A 13581-nucleotide genomic window follows, 5' to 3' on the forward strand; every position below is an offset into this window, starting at 1 on the left:
ATTGTAATGCTAACGCTGCAGTTTACAGTCTCATCTTTAAAAGAAAGCCTTCTACTATTTACTGCCACAGGAGGTAGAGGGAAGAAAAGTTAAGCTCTGATGACTGTTCTGTCTAGTGGCATAATACATGGAAAAATTATTCCTTAGCCCAGTTCTAACAAATTTAAATATACTTGTGAAAACTGAGTAAATAACTTTATACACGAGAGTTCTGAGTACACAAAAAACATTCAGCATATTGAAGTACATGTCCATATTCATATTGCAAACATGCTGAAAGTCTCCCTAACATTAAAGCAACGCTGAGTGACCACTTCAAAGCCCTGGATACGTTTTCATTGAACATCCTTCTCTGTTAATCTCATAATTATTTTTGGAAAAAAAAAAAAAAGAAAAGGGAGTGAGGGTTGCAATTTTCACTTGTGAGCACTGTTTCTAAGCAAAGTAAGGAAGTTCTCCTTCATTGGACTTGTGATCTTAATTTAAAAATACGCATGCAGCACGCCACTTCAGTTAAGGAAGATGTAGCCTAGGTATCGGCCATGCATCAGCAGTCTCCCACCCCCTCGTACCTCCTGGATGCGGCCCTGCACTGCTGGCACCGCAAACGACGGCTGCCACCATGTGGATGCTGCCCACAGAGCACAGCCGCCGTGGAGCCAGCAAGCACGGAAAAGCAGGGCTCAAAGCTGGCCTTTTTGGGCAAAGCCGATTTCCAGGCTTGGGAAACCTGGCATTGTAGAGTCGAACATTGATTTGTATTTTCATTCCGAAAGAAAACAGTAGCTTTCCTAGTACTTCACCAGAATTTTAACAAATATCACCATATGTATGTATGTGTGTTGTGTTACCTATGACCTTTTACTCATCCCTGTAAAGTCTGGTCATTCATAAATATGCTTGCGGCAAGGAGCTCAGGAGAATACTACTGCTGTTCAGTTTCAGGTTTTTTGTGCTTGTTTATATACACCATCCTTAATTACTCTTTCCATCCTGTTATTATAAATCCAGGGTTTTTTCCTACTTCTAAATAACTATCAAGATTTTGCAGATACTGAACACGTTTCCATCATCTTTCTTCTAACACATAAGCCTAATATACCTTAAAAGCCTCTGTTTAAGCCACTGGAGTTTGACATTCAGTGTGTGAACTTCATGTACAGGTTACGTTCCATCAGTTTGTAACATCAGTTTCTTTTCTTTTTTTTTTTAAACCACAAACCAAGTTAGTACAAGGAAGTTCAACTTTGTGTCAGTTCCACTTTTATTCTTAAATATGCTCAAAATATACCTTTAAAATACAGGCTTATTTTTTAAATTGATGAGGATTCATTACTTACTAACTTTACATTTGCCTTGTATTTAAATGCATTGGTCTCAACAGCAACTGCTAACCAGTAAGACTGGCTTTTTGTCATTATTTCCAGCGTTGTTCTCTGCAGCACACCCCATGAACAGGTTTAGGACTCAGTGCAGTGGACCAGAAAAGACAGTAAGACTCCTCACTGCATTTCTCTCACCAAGAAAGCTTTTTAAAGCCCCTGATAATTAACTTGGTCCATCTGTGGGCACCTAGAAGTTGTTCTTTTATTACCCTGAACTGCCAGCACTGAGACACACACCTCCCATTTATTAGATTCATAGAGTCTCTCTCTGAACTTGAGCCTACTAATTTGGCTGAAGAAGAATTGTGAACACCAGAGGTGTGTTGGCCAACATATATTATATGAAAACTCTTGATTAACAGATTCAAACTTTAAAGGAACTGTATGGACAGCCAAAAGCTAATGGGAGCTACAAGAGCAGCACATTTAGCAGCCCTGCTTTACCAAAGCACTGAAGGACATGCTCAAATGTGAACAGTCTTACTCAGCTCACATACTAAAATCTTGAAGATAAATAAAAAGTAGAGACAGGGGAGAACATTAAGTTGTAAGCCAAGATATTTTTTGGTTAAATGCATTTAACATTAAATAGCTACTGTTACTAGCACTGGCTTGGAGGATGGCCTCCAAATATCTTCATTTCAGCAACAATAAAACACGTACTTTTAAAACGCATATTTCACCCAAGAATCTTATTCTAATGCCTTTGAAATGGGAGTGAGATTTACTGCCTTTCCAGCATTTTCTAACCAAATACCACAAAAATGCTGCTCTTGCAGAATGTCAAGGAGAAGAGAAAGGGCAAAAGAGCAAAATCCAATCCACGCTGAACTTGGTAGCTAAGGAAGTTTGTCTACGTTGCAGTGAGATTCCCATCTGCATTTCATTGCAGCCAGTGTGAACCCAATCAGTGCAGGTTAAACACACGTCAGATTAGTGATTATTGTGTTCTGACCTCTGTGACTAATTCAGACATTATACATTCCAGCTACATATTGCAGCAGTTAAGGAATCAATGCTGCTAAAAAAAAAATAATAAAAAAAAAATTCATGCTACATATGCCTCAATTTCTTCACACAGTGCAAGTTTCTTGGGGACTGTCAACAAAATCCAAACTGTTCTGAGTCTTGGTCTAACGCCCTAAGAAGGGGCCATTCAGATGGCAACAGAAAACCCAAGTTCAAATCATTACTTCATCACATATGCACTTCTTTCAAGACGTCAGGTATCACTACTTTGGATCTCATGGTCCCTATATATACACAATTGAGATAATACTACTTTTCTCTCTCAAGGTTATTGTGAGCATTAACACATAAATTAGTGAGGTGTGTCCATAAAAAGCTACTGGTTCCTGCATATGTACCATGTGGAAAAGATTTTAATTAGCACATTGCATCATTTTTTCCACCACCACCACCGACAGTTCTGAACAGGCTACCACAGACTAATTAAACCCTCCAGGGTATGCTTCCACAGCCGTTGAAACCAGTTTAAGGTTAGGGCTGCTGGCTAGTCCCAGCCTCTCCCTATCCCATGTGCTCTCTTGGGCCTGATCCCTCAGGGAGCAGGCTCATGGAACTAAACTAGAAGAAATCAATTCTGTTAAAGACAGTCAATAGCATTTTACCAGCTTAAATGTCTAAACTGGTGCACTGCAGGCTCCCATGAGCTTCAGCAGTGCTGCAAAGGACATGACCATGCCCCATGGCAGGGGGTGCAGAGTTTCTTTGGCAACAACAGAACTATTCAGTTGGTTTTACCACAACCACCCTCTCAGCAGCATTTAGCATTATAAATAAAGCTTCCAACGCTTAGCAAAGTTCAAGCAATTGCAATTACAAACAGTTCCACTGTTTATTCTCACCATGATGACTGGATCCACCAACAACATTTAAACCAGCACCATGTACGTGTAGGCAAAACTATCAATATTAGGCGAAATGGATGTTTTTTAAAACACTAGACCTACATCACTTAAAACACAACTGTACTAACACAAAGACAACAGAGCCTATTAGAGGTTTCACATTTATCATATAAAGGTTACTTGATATTCACCCGCATCACAAAGGTTCTGGATTCAGTCCTGACCGACACCATCTGGAAGAAAATTTCCTACTGTGGTAGCTAAGTGTTTTCACTGATCAGTGATAATCACATATTTGCAAAATTATTTTGGGGAAACCACTGTGAAGTGTTACGTAGGTACAGACCACACCCTGTTTAATACAAGTTATTAACTCGGCCTCAGCAGCTTATAGCTCCTCTTGAGATGCACTGTCAAATTTATAATATTTCTTACCTGGATACTATGCTGGAACCATTGTAGAGGTCACTAGCGTAAGACAGTGTTGCCAGGGGTCGGACAGAGTTGTAGCGCGTGAACTTGGATAGACACTCCTGAAATTCATCCAGTTGGCTTGTGGTTCTGCTGTCATCTAGGGAGAGGCAGCAGAATTGAGGAGGACAGAAAAAGAAGATAAACTCAACAACAAAAACAAGAATCATCAAGATGAGAGTGTTCACATGACACTACCTCTGCTTGGCATTTGGGGAGGATTCTTGGTCAAAAACTTTATTATTTCTTTCACTTTTAGCATTCACTGAAGGCAGGGAATGTTTCAGAGAATAAATTAAGTCTTTCCAATACAGGGCTGATTCAAGCTACTGTGTTAAGGACCTGCCTAGAGATCAAAGTATAGCTTTCCAGGTAGAGAAGCTCACTCATTTTATGCAAATGCAGAGCTCATGGGCCAGAAAGATTATTAACAGAAAACCTTTAAGCATATCAAAATGCATTTTAAGAATGTCTAATAATCTATGGAGGTGAAAATATATTCCTGTCCCTGTATTTGGGTTACAATATGCCTCCATTTGGTGTCAATTACATTCAAAATACTTCTAGAGGAAATATTTCTCTTACTCCAAAAGCAACAGAGCTAAGGGAGAGCTGTTTCAGGGCTGGAGAAGGGATACAAGCATGAAACTAGAAGACTCCCTGTGCTATAAGTTTTGTGAAAATTATGACCTTCTGCAGACAAGGTGAAACTGAGTCAGCTTGAAAAATGATGATAAATATTCTGTGAAAAACAGAACCATTTACTACAAAAGTTAAAATTAAATTGCAGCATAGAGACTTAAAATCATTCCCCATTCCTCACACGTTTCCTGTGTATGAACAGAATTTTAAGTCATTTTAACTTTAACATTTCCTAAATAAGGGGGGGGGGGGGGGACAACAAAAACCACCTTACAGCAGCGCCACATGAACAAACCAGCCTTCCCAATACGTCACATATCAACAGTCAAGCATTAGGCAGAGTCCTCAGCCGTTGTAACAACCGCAGGATTTGCGGGAATTTGCCCTTTTCTTGCCTAACACACACATTTGCTTTGCCTTTTTGCACCAACACAATGCAAAAGAGCTAACTATTCACTCCAATAACTCTCACAGATCTAACGCGCTGCAGCTCAGTCTACAGGTAGTCCCGGGTGCCGAGTCGCACTGTCGTGCACCTTGCCTGCTCTTAAACCACAGTATTTTCGCCAAGGTAGACTGCAGCAGCGGAGTAATGCTCACTACTCATTCACACAGTTCAGATTACAAACTCCATGTGCTAGTTAAGTTACTTGCCAGTAGCATAAGGAAAAGACAAAGCTCAACTTATTAGAAAGATCTGGAAATATTAGGGTGAAAAGAGAGCAAAAGGGGAAGGTTAAGGTGGAACAGGAAATATAGTGGTGATTGCTTGTGGGAAAACACAGGAAGAATAAACACTTTCTGTACCTCAGTAATTCCTCTCCCTCAGAACTAATGAGCTTGATCTACAGTTCTATGGCATTTTGAAGTGCCCCTTATATACTATTTAATGTTTGATTTTATAAAGGAAAGGTGAAGCCTAGTAATTAGGATGTTTAAAGGTACTAGCATATATATCGCTCTTATCAGATGGATTAAAAGGCATGAAATGAACAAAATACTGTTCTACATTAAAATCGTCAGCACCTGACCACTGCAGGAACCAGCCTGAGAAGGAGACGGTAGGTCAGCGTCAGTCAGTATTTTTCAAAGACTGCTTCTGCCTCTGACACTTGAATAAGAGCAAATAGCTGCTATTCTTCCATTTTCCTCGTTTAGAGATCAAGCACACAGTCCTTCTATAATTTATTCTATATCCATGCCTGGAAAAATGGAATGCTATTTCTCAAGACATTTTTCCCTGTCAAAGTGCAAGGCCATTTCATAGTTACGGTTATATTACTTCTCCGCTTCCTATTAGGACAGTCACAGGCATCTCTTGCAAAAAAGCTTTATACCCACATTAAACACTATTTAAAATATGTCAAAAAGCAGGAATGACTCTTAAAGAGAGGAAAACCTAATTAAATATCACAGGTTACTCCTTATTTAGGAAAAAAATTGCACTTGCAGATCCTCCACCTTTAGTGCAGCTGATCTACACTCAAATAAAAAGTTTAGTTTCATCAGGTTCATATTTGTAGTTCCAATTATGAAGAAAGAGGTCTTCCATAAGGGAATGCTGGGAAGAGTCCAATTTGATATTCTTGGTTAATAAAAGTATTACTTTAGCATAAACACATTTAGGTATCACAAAGATAGCACTGTGTGAAAAAGTCACAGTATGATCAGTGAAGAACTGTAGTCTGCAAAGCACTTGTTTGCACCTTACAGAAAACTGGCAGGTCACATACAACTGGCTTCTCCGATTTTCCAGCTATTAAGGCACCTTTCAATATGCTGCATCTTTGTTAAAATAATTTTGCTGTGCTTGATGAGACCTGGATTCAGCTGCTGTGTTGAGGTAGATATGCCTACACCTTTACCTCAGTGTGCTCCCCCAAAAACACTTTGCAGCCTTTAAGCTCAAAAAAGCCAAGTTTTACTTGGATTCCAAAATTATCAAACCTGACTTTTTAAAACAGGTAAAATGCAAACTAAATTCATGCAGAGAAAAATAAAAGGGGGGGGAGGAGAGAAAAAAAAGAGCCTTTTAGGAGAGGTAGCTCTCCCACTAATCTGTGTCCTGAGAGGCTGGTCCTTGACTTCCAGGCTTGGCTATAAGACACTATCTCAGCAACCTCTGCGTGGTTCCCTCTTGTCCCTAGGAAGTTTCTCCCATCCCCTGAGTGCTAGCTGGCTGCTCCCTGCTCCTCACCGCAGTCTGTCACCCTTTGCATGAGCTGTAGCTCACAGTTCTGTGCTGCAAATCTCTTGCCTGCCACAGCCCATTGCCTAAAACCTTCTCCCAGAGCACGTTTTTTTCCCCAGGGCACTAACAGGGCAACTTCCCTCTCCCTCAAGAGGCATTCATTTGACCTGCTCATTTCTTAAAGAAACTTGTCATATAATTAGGAACCATCCATTTACTATGCAACAATTACTCTAGCTGCTGTTACTCAATTATGAATGAGGCAATCTAGGAAATTGTGAAAGCAGCTTCTAATTCTACAAAACAAGTCTTAAATCTAAGGTGTGCCCCATGGGACAAGAGCTTGAGATCGCTGCTGCCTGCCCAGCTTCTAAGCCATTTGTTAACAAAGACCCACAATCTAGACAACATACAGGATAACCTCCAAGTTCTGGAAGTTCATAAAAGGTTAATACCTATTGCACATTAAACACTAGAGAATGTCAGTTTGTTTGCTATCAAAATGCTAGAGGTGTAGTGTTTTAACTACTGCATTTATACCACATCTAGTAGAAAGATTACCCAACCACCGGTTTCAAGCATTTACTTTAGAACAAGCATCAGTGAAATTGTTATGGTTATGCCCTTCACAGTACAGGATTACAATGCAACATGTGCCCCTCCTAAATGACAGGATTAAATTTTCTACATTTAGAAACCTCAAAGACCAGTCAAGGAAAAAAAGGATGGTTTGAGTAACATGCATAAATATGTATAGCAACATTCCTATAGGAACCACTTGCACAGGAAAAAAGTGAAAGCTGCTCTCTCAAAAGTGAGCCTGTTCTGAAGTTATCTTTTAGAGCACTTAAAGTGATCACCATGCAAGAGGAACTCACCTGAGACACGTGTCATCCTTGTGGAGAAATAGCACTGCTCTAGGTCCTCAAAATGAGCTGTGAGCCTCTTCCGTCTTGAGGCTAGCGTGCTATTATACCATGGTTGTTTTTTGGTCTGAATGGAGAACAGAGAACACACCTCTTCAGAAAGTTAAGGCCAGGCCTGTGTTCTATTTCAATAGATTTTACCAAATTATAAACAATTTATACATTATTTATATATTAGAAGTCTAAAACAATGATAAAGAAGATCTTCCTACTATATACAGTTATTCTTAGGGTTTCATGTTGTACCCTTTCTCTATAAAGAAAAGCTGCTTTTAAACAGCTTGTTTTCTGAATCTCTGCAGATTTGCAGGTTTTGGCCTCACGCACAGAACAGACAGCTAGCAACCTTTGGGGAGCTAAGCAAGTAAGGATAGAAGCAGGAGTAGACTAAGACACCATCAAGTTGAAAGGTTGATTGCACTGAAATCTCTGAAACGCATCATAAGTAGTACTTCCCAGCCCACACAAGCAGCAAAAGCGAGGAGCAGAGGCAGCAAAGCATTGAAACTATAAGCAAGCTCTCCTCCTGAAGTAAAACAGAAAATAAGATACTTCTTGTTTGTATCACTAGTCAGGAAAAGAAACAAGTTCCTCCACAACAAGCAGCATGAAGAACACCTTGTTTTAGCTTATATTTAATTCTCACATATTGCATCTTCAGAGCTAACGGGGAAACTTCACGGAATTCAAGAACTAACAAGGCTTCACCTAAAGAACAATTAGTAATGTCCCTGATCACATACAAAACATACAACTACACATATAAAGCATGCAACAAGAACAACCTGAGGGGACAAGGTCCAGAGTGCCATTCAATAGCACTAACAGCACATGCTCAGCATGCACCTCGAATGATGTACGATTTCCTCTCAATCCACGCAGGAGAACGGGCTGCCCTTACATTACAACCATCAAGAAAGCCAACAAGAACAGGATTAAACTAAGTTTAGAGGCTCATACCCCACTGAAATTCGGCTTATAACAGTATGAATAGTAATCTAACATGTTAGGGAGGAAAAAGCAAACTGCAAGCAACAAAACCTCCAAACACTACTTACTGCGGAAGGCCCCTGGCTATGTACCGACATCGTGACTCACTTTCAGGATTTCTGTTTCATGCTGATTGCACTTAAGCTCTAGATAACTTGTTCCATCTTGAAAGCAACCCCAATCTCAAAACACATCTAGAACACTGGAAGGTATTTCTACCTCAATGCTTTTTAACTGCGAATTTCTAAAACTTTACAGCTTTAAGGACTATTTAATGGAACCGTTTTACAGCATCTTTGTATTAGTTTTGCACATCAGCCTGCAAGTGCTGCACCCTCTCGCAACATACTGTAAGTTATTAGGGCTCAAGATGACTGAAAGTATCAGGGAGCAATCACTTCAGTCTGAAGACAAACTGCCTCCAATACAATGGGCAATATAACCCAAGTCTGAATCTGATCTGCTAGCTGGTTCCAGCCCACACTGAGAAGGAATCAATCATTTTAAGTAGTTTACCTGCTAAGCAGTACACCTACTTTAACTTTAGGGGAAAATTCCACCGCAGCAGGTCTCAAACTGGCACACAGCAGCCCAGCTATGCTGAGACACAGTCTGTATTACCCAACCTCGATCAGATGCTGGGCAGTTAAGTATTTTAAACAGCTCACACTTGTACAAAACATGTATTGAGCTTGTAAGTAAAGGCAGCTGCTCCCTGGCTGCTTGTTAAGCATTACTGGGAAACAGGAGTGAGAAGTAAGGTAAAGGACAGAAGAAACACCCAAGTGCTTTTTATTCAATGTTCACTATATTATAAGACCTGAGAAGCCTACTCCAGCTGTTCTAGTTGAGGACATTAGCTAGGATTACTGTGTTAACACGAGTTATTTTACTAGCTGCCCTAAAGAGTACTCTCAAAAAGAACTGGAAAAAACTTCATAGCTATATACAAGCTCCTTACTTCTACCAGAAGAAGGTATTACAACTAAATACTACTTGCAAAATTCCTAAAGGCCTATGTGACTGTTCCACTATTTACTTCTGAATCTCAAATTTTGAGAGAAAAATTGTCCTGTAGGATTGTGATACACAAATCCTTCCCTAAGAACATGTTCCTATGTTTGTAAGCAATGCACAACTAATTATACTGTGAAAGAAAGCTATGCTGTTCATTCTAGTATAGCTTCTTATTGCCAGCAGTGCCCAATGTAAGATTTACCATGACTGACAATTAAAAAAAAAAAATGCAATCTAGTTTATCTTCTTAGCACTATTTTCACTGCAAAGTCTTGTTGAAGTGAGACCATCTTTGAACTAAATGTTTTGAACTTCCAGAGTTCCCTTAACTCCCCATCCAAAAATACATTAGTTTAATTAGCAAATTTGTACTAGAGTGTAGATCTTGCACTCTCAAGGACAAAAAAAGATTATTCTCACACAAATAAGGCTGTCATACAAAGTGACTAAAAAGTCGAGGTTGTTTTGTGTGCTTACTATTACAGTTATGCTATTTCTTTTCCTTTCAAAGGCAAAATTAAAGTATGAAGACAAGTAATGTCAACAGAGACTAAACACACACCATACCATATCAGAGTTCTGAACATATAATCTCCACCCAAGCTTTACACACCTTTTAAAACCAGGTAAAGCTATAACTCTTTGTTCAAGCTAAAGTCCACAGACCACAGTAGCGGTAATGACAAACATTTTTCATAAACTACCAGAGGGAAGTTCCTAATTACCAATTCATTGCAAGACAGCTGCAAAAACCAAAACACCTGCATGCACAAATGTTAGTCCAAAATTTGTATGTTTTCTTTAAATTGGTTACTCTATCAAGCAAGATCCAACAGCACTTCCACATGTTAATTTACCAATTGTTTAATGCTTTGTTGTGCAGAGGATGGTGCACTACCAGAGAGCAAAGACTCTAGTTAGCGTGCAACCAACATGTTGTCTATCTCAAAACTGTTAAACCCTTGTGAAGCTGTGAGCTGGATACCACTGCCATCTTTGTAACCCAGCTGAACCACCCTCAGCTGCAGTCCTACAGCAGCGCTGTTTGTCATTCAGGAGGCCCTGCAGATCAAACCAAGTTTGAAGGCTGCCTGCCAAACAGCTTCACTGTATACTGAACTTACTACCCTAAGCTATATGAATTCTTAATACTGTCTGTAAGGCTCTCACACCGACACACTGCAAGACAACTGTATGTGTGCAGAACAAATGTTTTGTGTTCTTAAATGTTGAACTAATCCAAAGCTATCTAAGGCAATGCAAAGTGTCAGAGATGTACTTTCTTTCTCCAAATGCTGCTCACTTGGGAGAAGAAATGAAACATCAAGACTTACCCCTTCCTTCTTTAGAGTGGCCTCTTAAAAAAAAAAAAAAAAAAAAAAAAAAAAAAAAAAAAAGCCCTCTCCCCTGAAAGAGTCAGCTTTGGGAATTAAGTCACATGTCTAAACATATTACACTGGTTTTCTTTGATTGCAACAATATGAACATTCATAAGCATGCACAGTCATTCCTACAGTGGTAGTCTTGACTCCAGTTTGCTCAGATGAATAGTTAACAAGTGTCAAGTTGACTGGTATCCTGGAGTTGCACCGCGCTGTGCCCACCCTCTCCCCAGCCTTTGCATTCCCTCTCGCCTACCCCTCTGTGCACAGACACATGTATTACCTTACCTGAGAACTGCCACTGAAGCCTGGAGGCTGGCTGTACTCCGTGGAATCAATAATACTACTGCAAAATCAAAAGAAATAGTCTGCTTAAATCACTGTACAATCACCCTTTATCATTTTCAGCCTACTTGTTTTTTTTCCTTTACATGCAACAGCATACTTGCTTTTGAAATTCATTCTACAGATATGAAAGACAAGGTTGGTTGTTTGGGAGGGAAAGGGAAGAGGAAGTGCTGTTTGGGTCCCCCCCCCTTCCCCCCCCCCTTTTTTTTTTTAAATACAGGGACTTCAGAGCAGAATGTTGGTCCTCTCCAAGTACAAGGAGTTTTTGCTTACTGTCACACAATTGATATGTTAGTGCAATCTAATAATTTCCAATTAAAATGCAATACCATATTCTTTATATGAAATATGCAGGGCAAGACATATTTTGAAAATAATATACCATCTTAAACTTTTTTTTTGTTAGGGAACTGGAAAAAAATAATGTCATGGCATTTGAGACAGCCATGTGAAAAAAACAAGCTAGAGAAACTAGGCTATGATGAATGCTACTGTTCCAGACATCTCTGAATACGTGCAAAACCTGGATACAAATAATGAAGTTCAGAATTAAATTCAAGAGATGCTGCCAGCCAGAACTATATTTCAAGAATATTTCTATTACATTCTTCCGGTTTTCCTTATGTTTGGTTTTCATACAAGCTGCTACTTTGCCTTATTTAAATACGGGGCTAGAAAATGCTAAGCCATGTATAGTTATATAGCTATCATTTACAATGATATAACATACTTTAAATCAGTATTTTTAAAACATAACATACATGTGCAAACTCAAGAGATTTAGCTTCCAAAACTGCAAAAGGACTTACTGATACAAACAAAAAAACAGGTGGTTTGATATTTTTGCACATATGGCAGAACATTTAGCCCTGGTGAGGCCACATCTGGAATACTGTGTCCAGTTCTGGGTTCCCCAGTACAAGAGAGACACGGAGCTACTGGAGAGAGTCCAGTGCAGGGCTACGACGATGATTAGGGGAGTGGAGCATCTCTCTTATGAGGAAAGGCTGAGAGAGCTGGGACTCTTCAGCCTGGAGAAGAGAAGACAGAGGGGATCTTATCAATGTGTACAAGTATCTAAAGGGAGGGTGTCAAGAGGATGGGGCCAGACTCTTTTCAGTGATGCCCAGGACGCAAAGCAACGGGCACAATCTGAAACACAGCAAGTCCCATCTGAACCTGAGGAAAAACTTCTTCACTGTGAGGGTGACTGAGCACTGGAACAGGTTGCCCCGAGAGGTTGTGGAGTCTCCTTCCTTGGAGATATTCAAAACCCGCCTGGACGCAATCCTGTGCGACGTGCTCTAGGTGACCCTGCTTGAGCAGGGGGGTTGGACTAGATGATCTCCAGAGGTCCCTTCCAACCTCAGCCATTCTGTGATCCCAGTAAAACACTGGAGCCAGACTATAACACCCTTATCACTAAGAAACCTAATACTTTTAGGACAAGTAAAGGTTAATACACAACACCACCATTTTACTAACTACTGAAAACACACATTGCAAATATCATCATTTGTGCCTAAAAACCTTTATTCTTTAACTCACTTCTGCTATGTCCTTTGGCTTGGACAAAAAAAACTATCCAGTTCCATCTTCGTCAGTTTTACTTACAAGGTGGCCTTAGACTTAAGTATTTCTTGGAAAAGCTGAAGGTCTCTTTAAAAAGCTGCCAAAATATTGTTATAGGTCTTGGTTTTGTAAGACAGAATTGTACCAACTGATGTTTGTGTAATGGTTGCCAGAACTGATGAGTGGACTTGACATTCCAGTAAGACAAGTGATGCGGCTGAAATGCTAGTCAGGGTACCTGCAAGTCTAGAAGGACGGAAGAGTGGTATCAGTGCTTAAGTATTTCTCTAAATGTTTTAAAGCTCCACTGTAGGTAGAAGCAAGTGTAAACTGAAGACAATGAGAGACAATTTTAGAATATTAGGGGTTAATTTTTAAAATTAGATCGATTAGGGTCCTGTCATAGGTAGGAGAAAAAGCAACAAAGAAAATTTAAGAGATAAAAATCATTATTTGCTGCTAGCTATTGCAGAGGAAGTAACAGCACTGCTGTTTCAAGCATGGTCAGGGACAATGAACTTTAAATTAGAATGTGGCCACACGAAATAATGAAACACGTACAGCAGATCCTGCCGGGAACAGCATGAATAAGATGCACGGCTGGAAAGCAATGAAAAAGTACTCCATTACTAGCGACAGGTACAGTGGCAATTAACAGCAGAACACACAGACTTATAGTGTCTAGTCTCGTTTTGCTGCAGGTTGTCTGGTGATGTACGGACGTCATCTCCCTAACCAGAATACAAATCGAAAATCATTTCCGTGCAGTGCCTGTAGCTAACTGGC

At 39.9% G+C, this 13581-nt stretch overlaps 1 protein-coding gene across 2 annotated transcripts in view; it reads right to left on the reverse strand.

Moving 5' to 3' along the window:
- COP1 (COP1 E3 ubiquitin ligase) overlaps positions 1-13581 on the reverse strand; it is a 136778-nt gene that overhangs the window by 90959 nt on the left and 32238 nt on the right. For both annotated transcript variants that reach the window (XM_067300581.1, XM_067300582.1), the window contains exons 9-11: positions 11164-11221; positions 7439-7553; positions 3692-3827 (exon numbers count right to left, since the gene is read on the reverse strand). In XM_067300581.1, coding sequence (XP_067156682.1) covers positions 3692-3827; positions 7439-7553; positions 11164-11221 — 309 coding nt within the window. The remainder of the gene's footprint in view (positions 1-3691; positions 3828-7438; positions 7554-11163; positions 11222-13581) is intronic.

This window comes from Apteryx mantelli, chromosome 8 (assembly GCF_036417845.1).
Source record: "Apteryx mantelli isolate bAptMan1 chromosome 8, bAptMan1.hap1, whole genome shotgun sequence".
Classification (NCBI taxonomy): Eukaryota; Metazoa; Chordata; class Aves; order Apterygiformes; family Apterygidae; genus Apteryx; species Apteryx mantelli.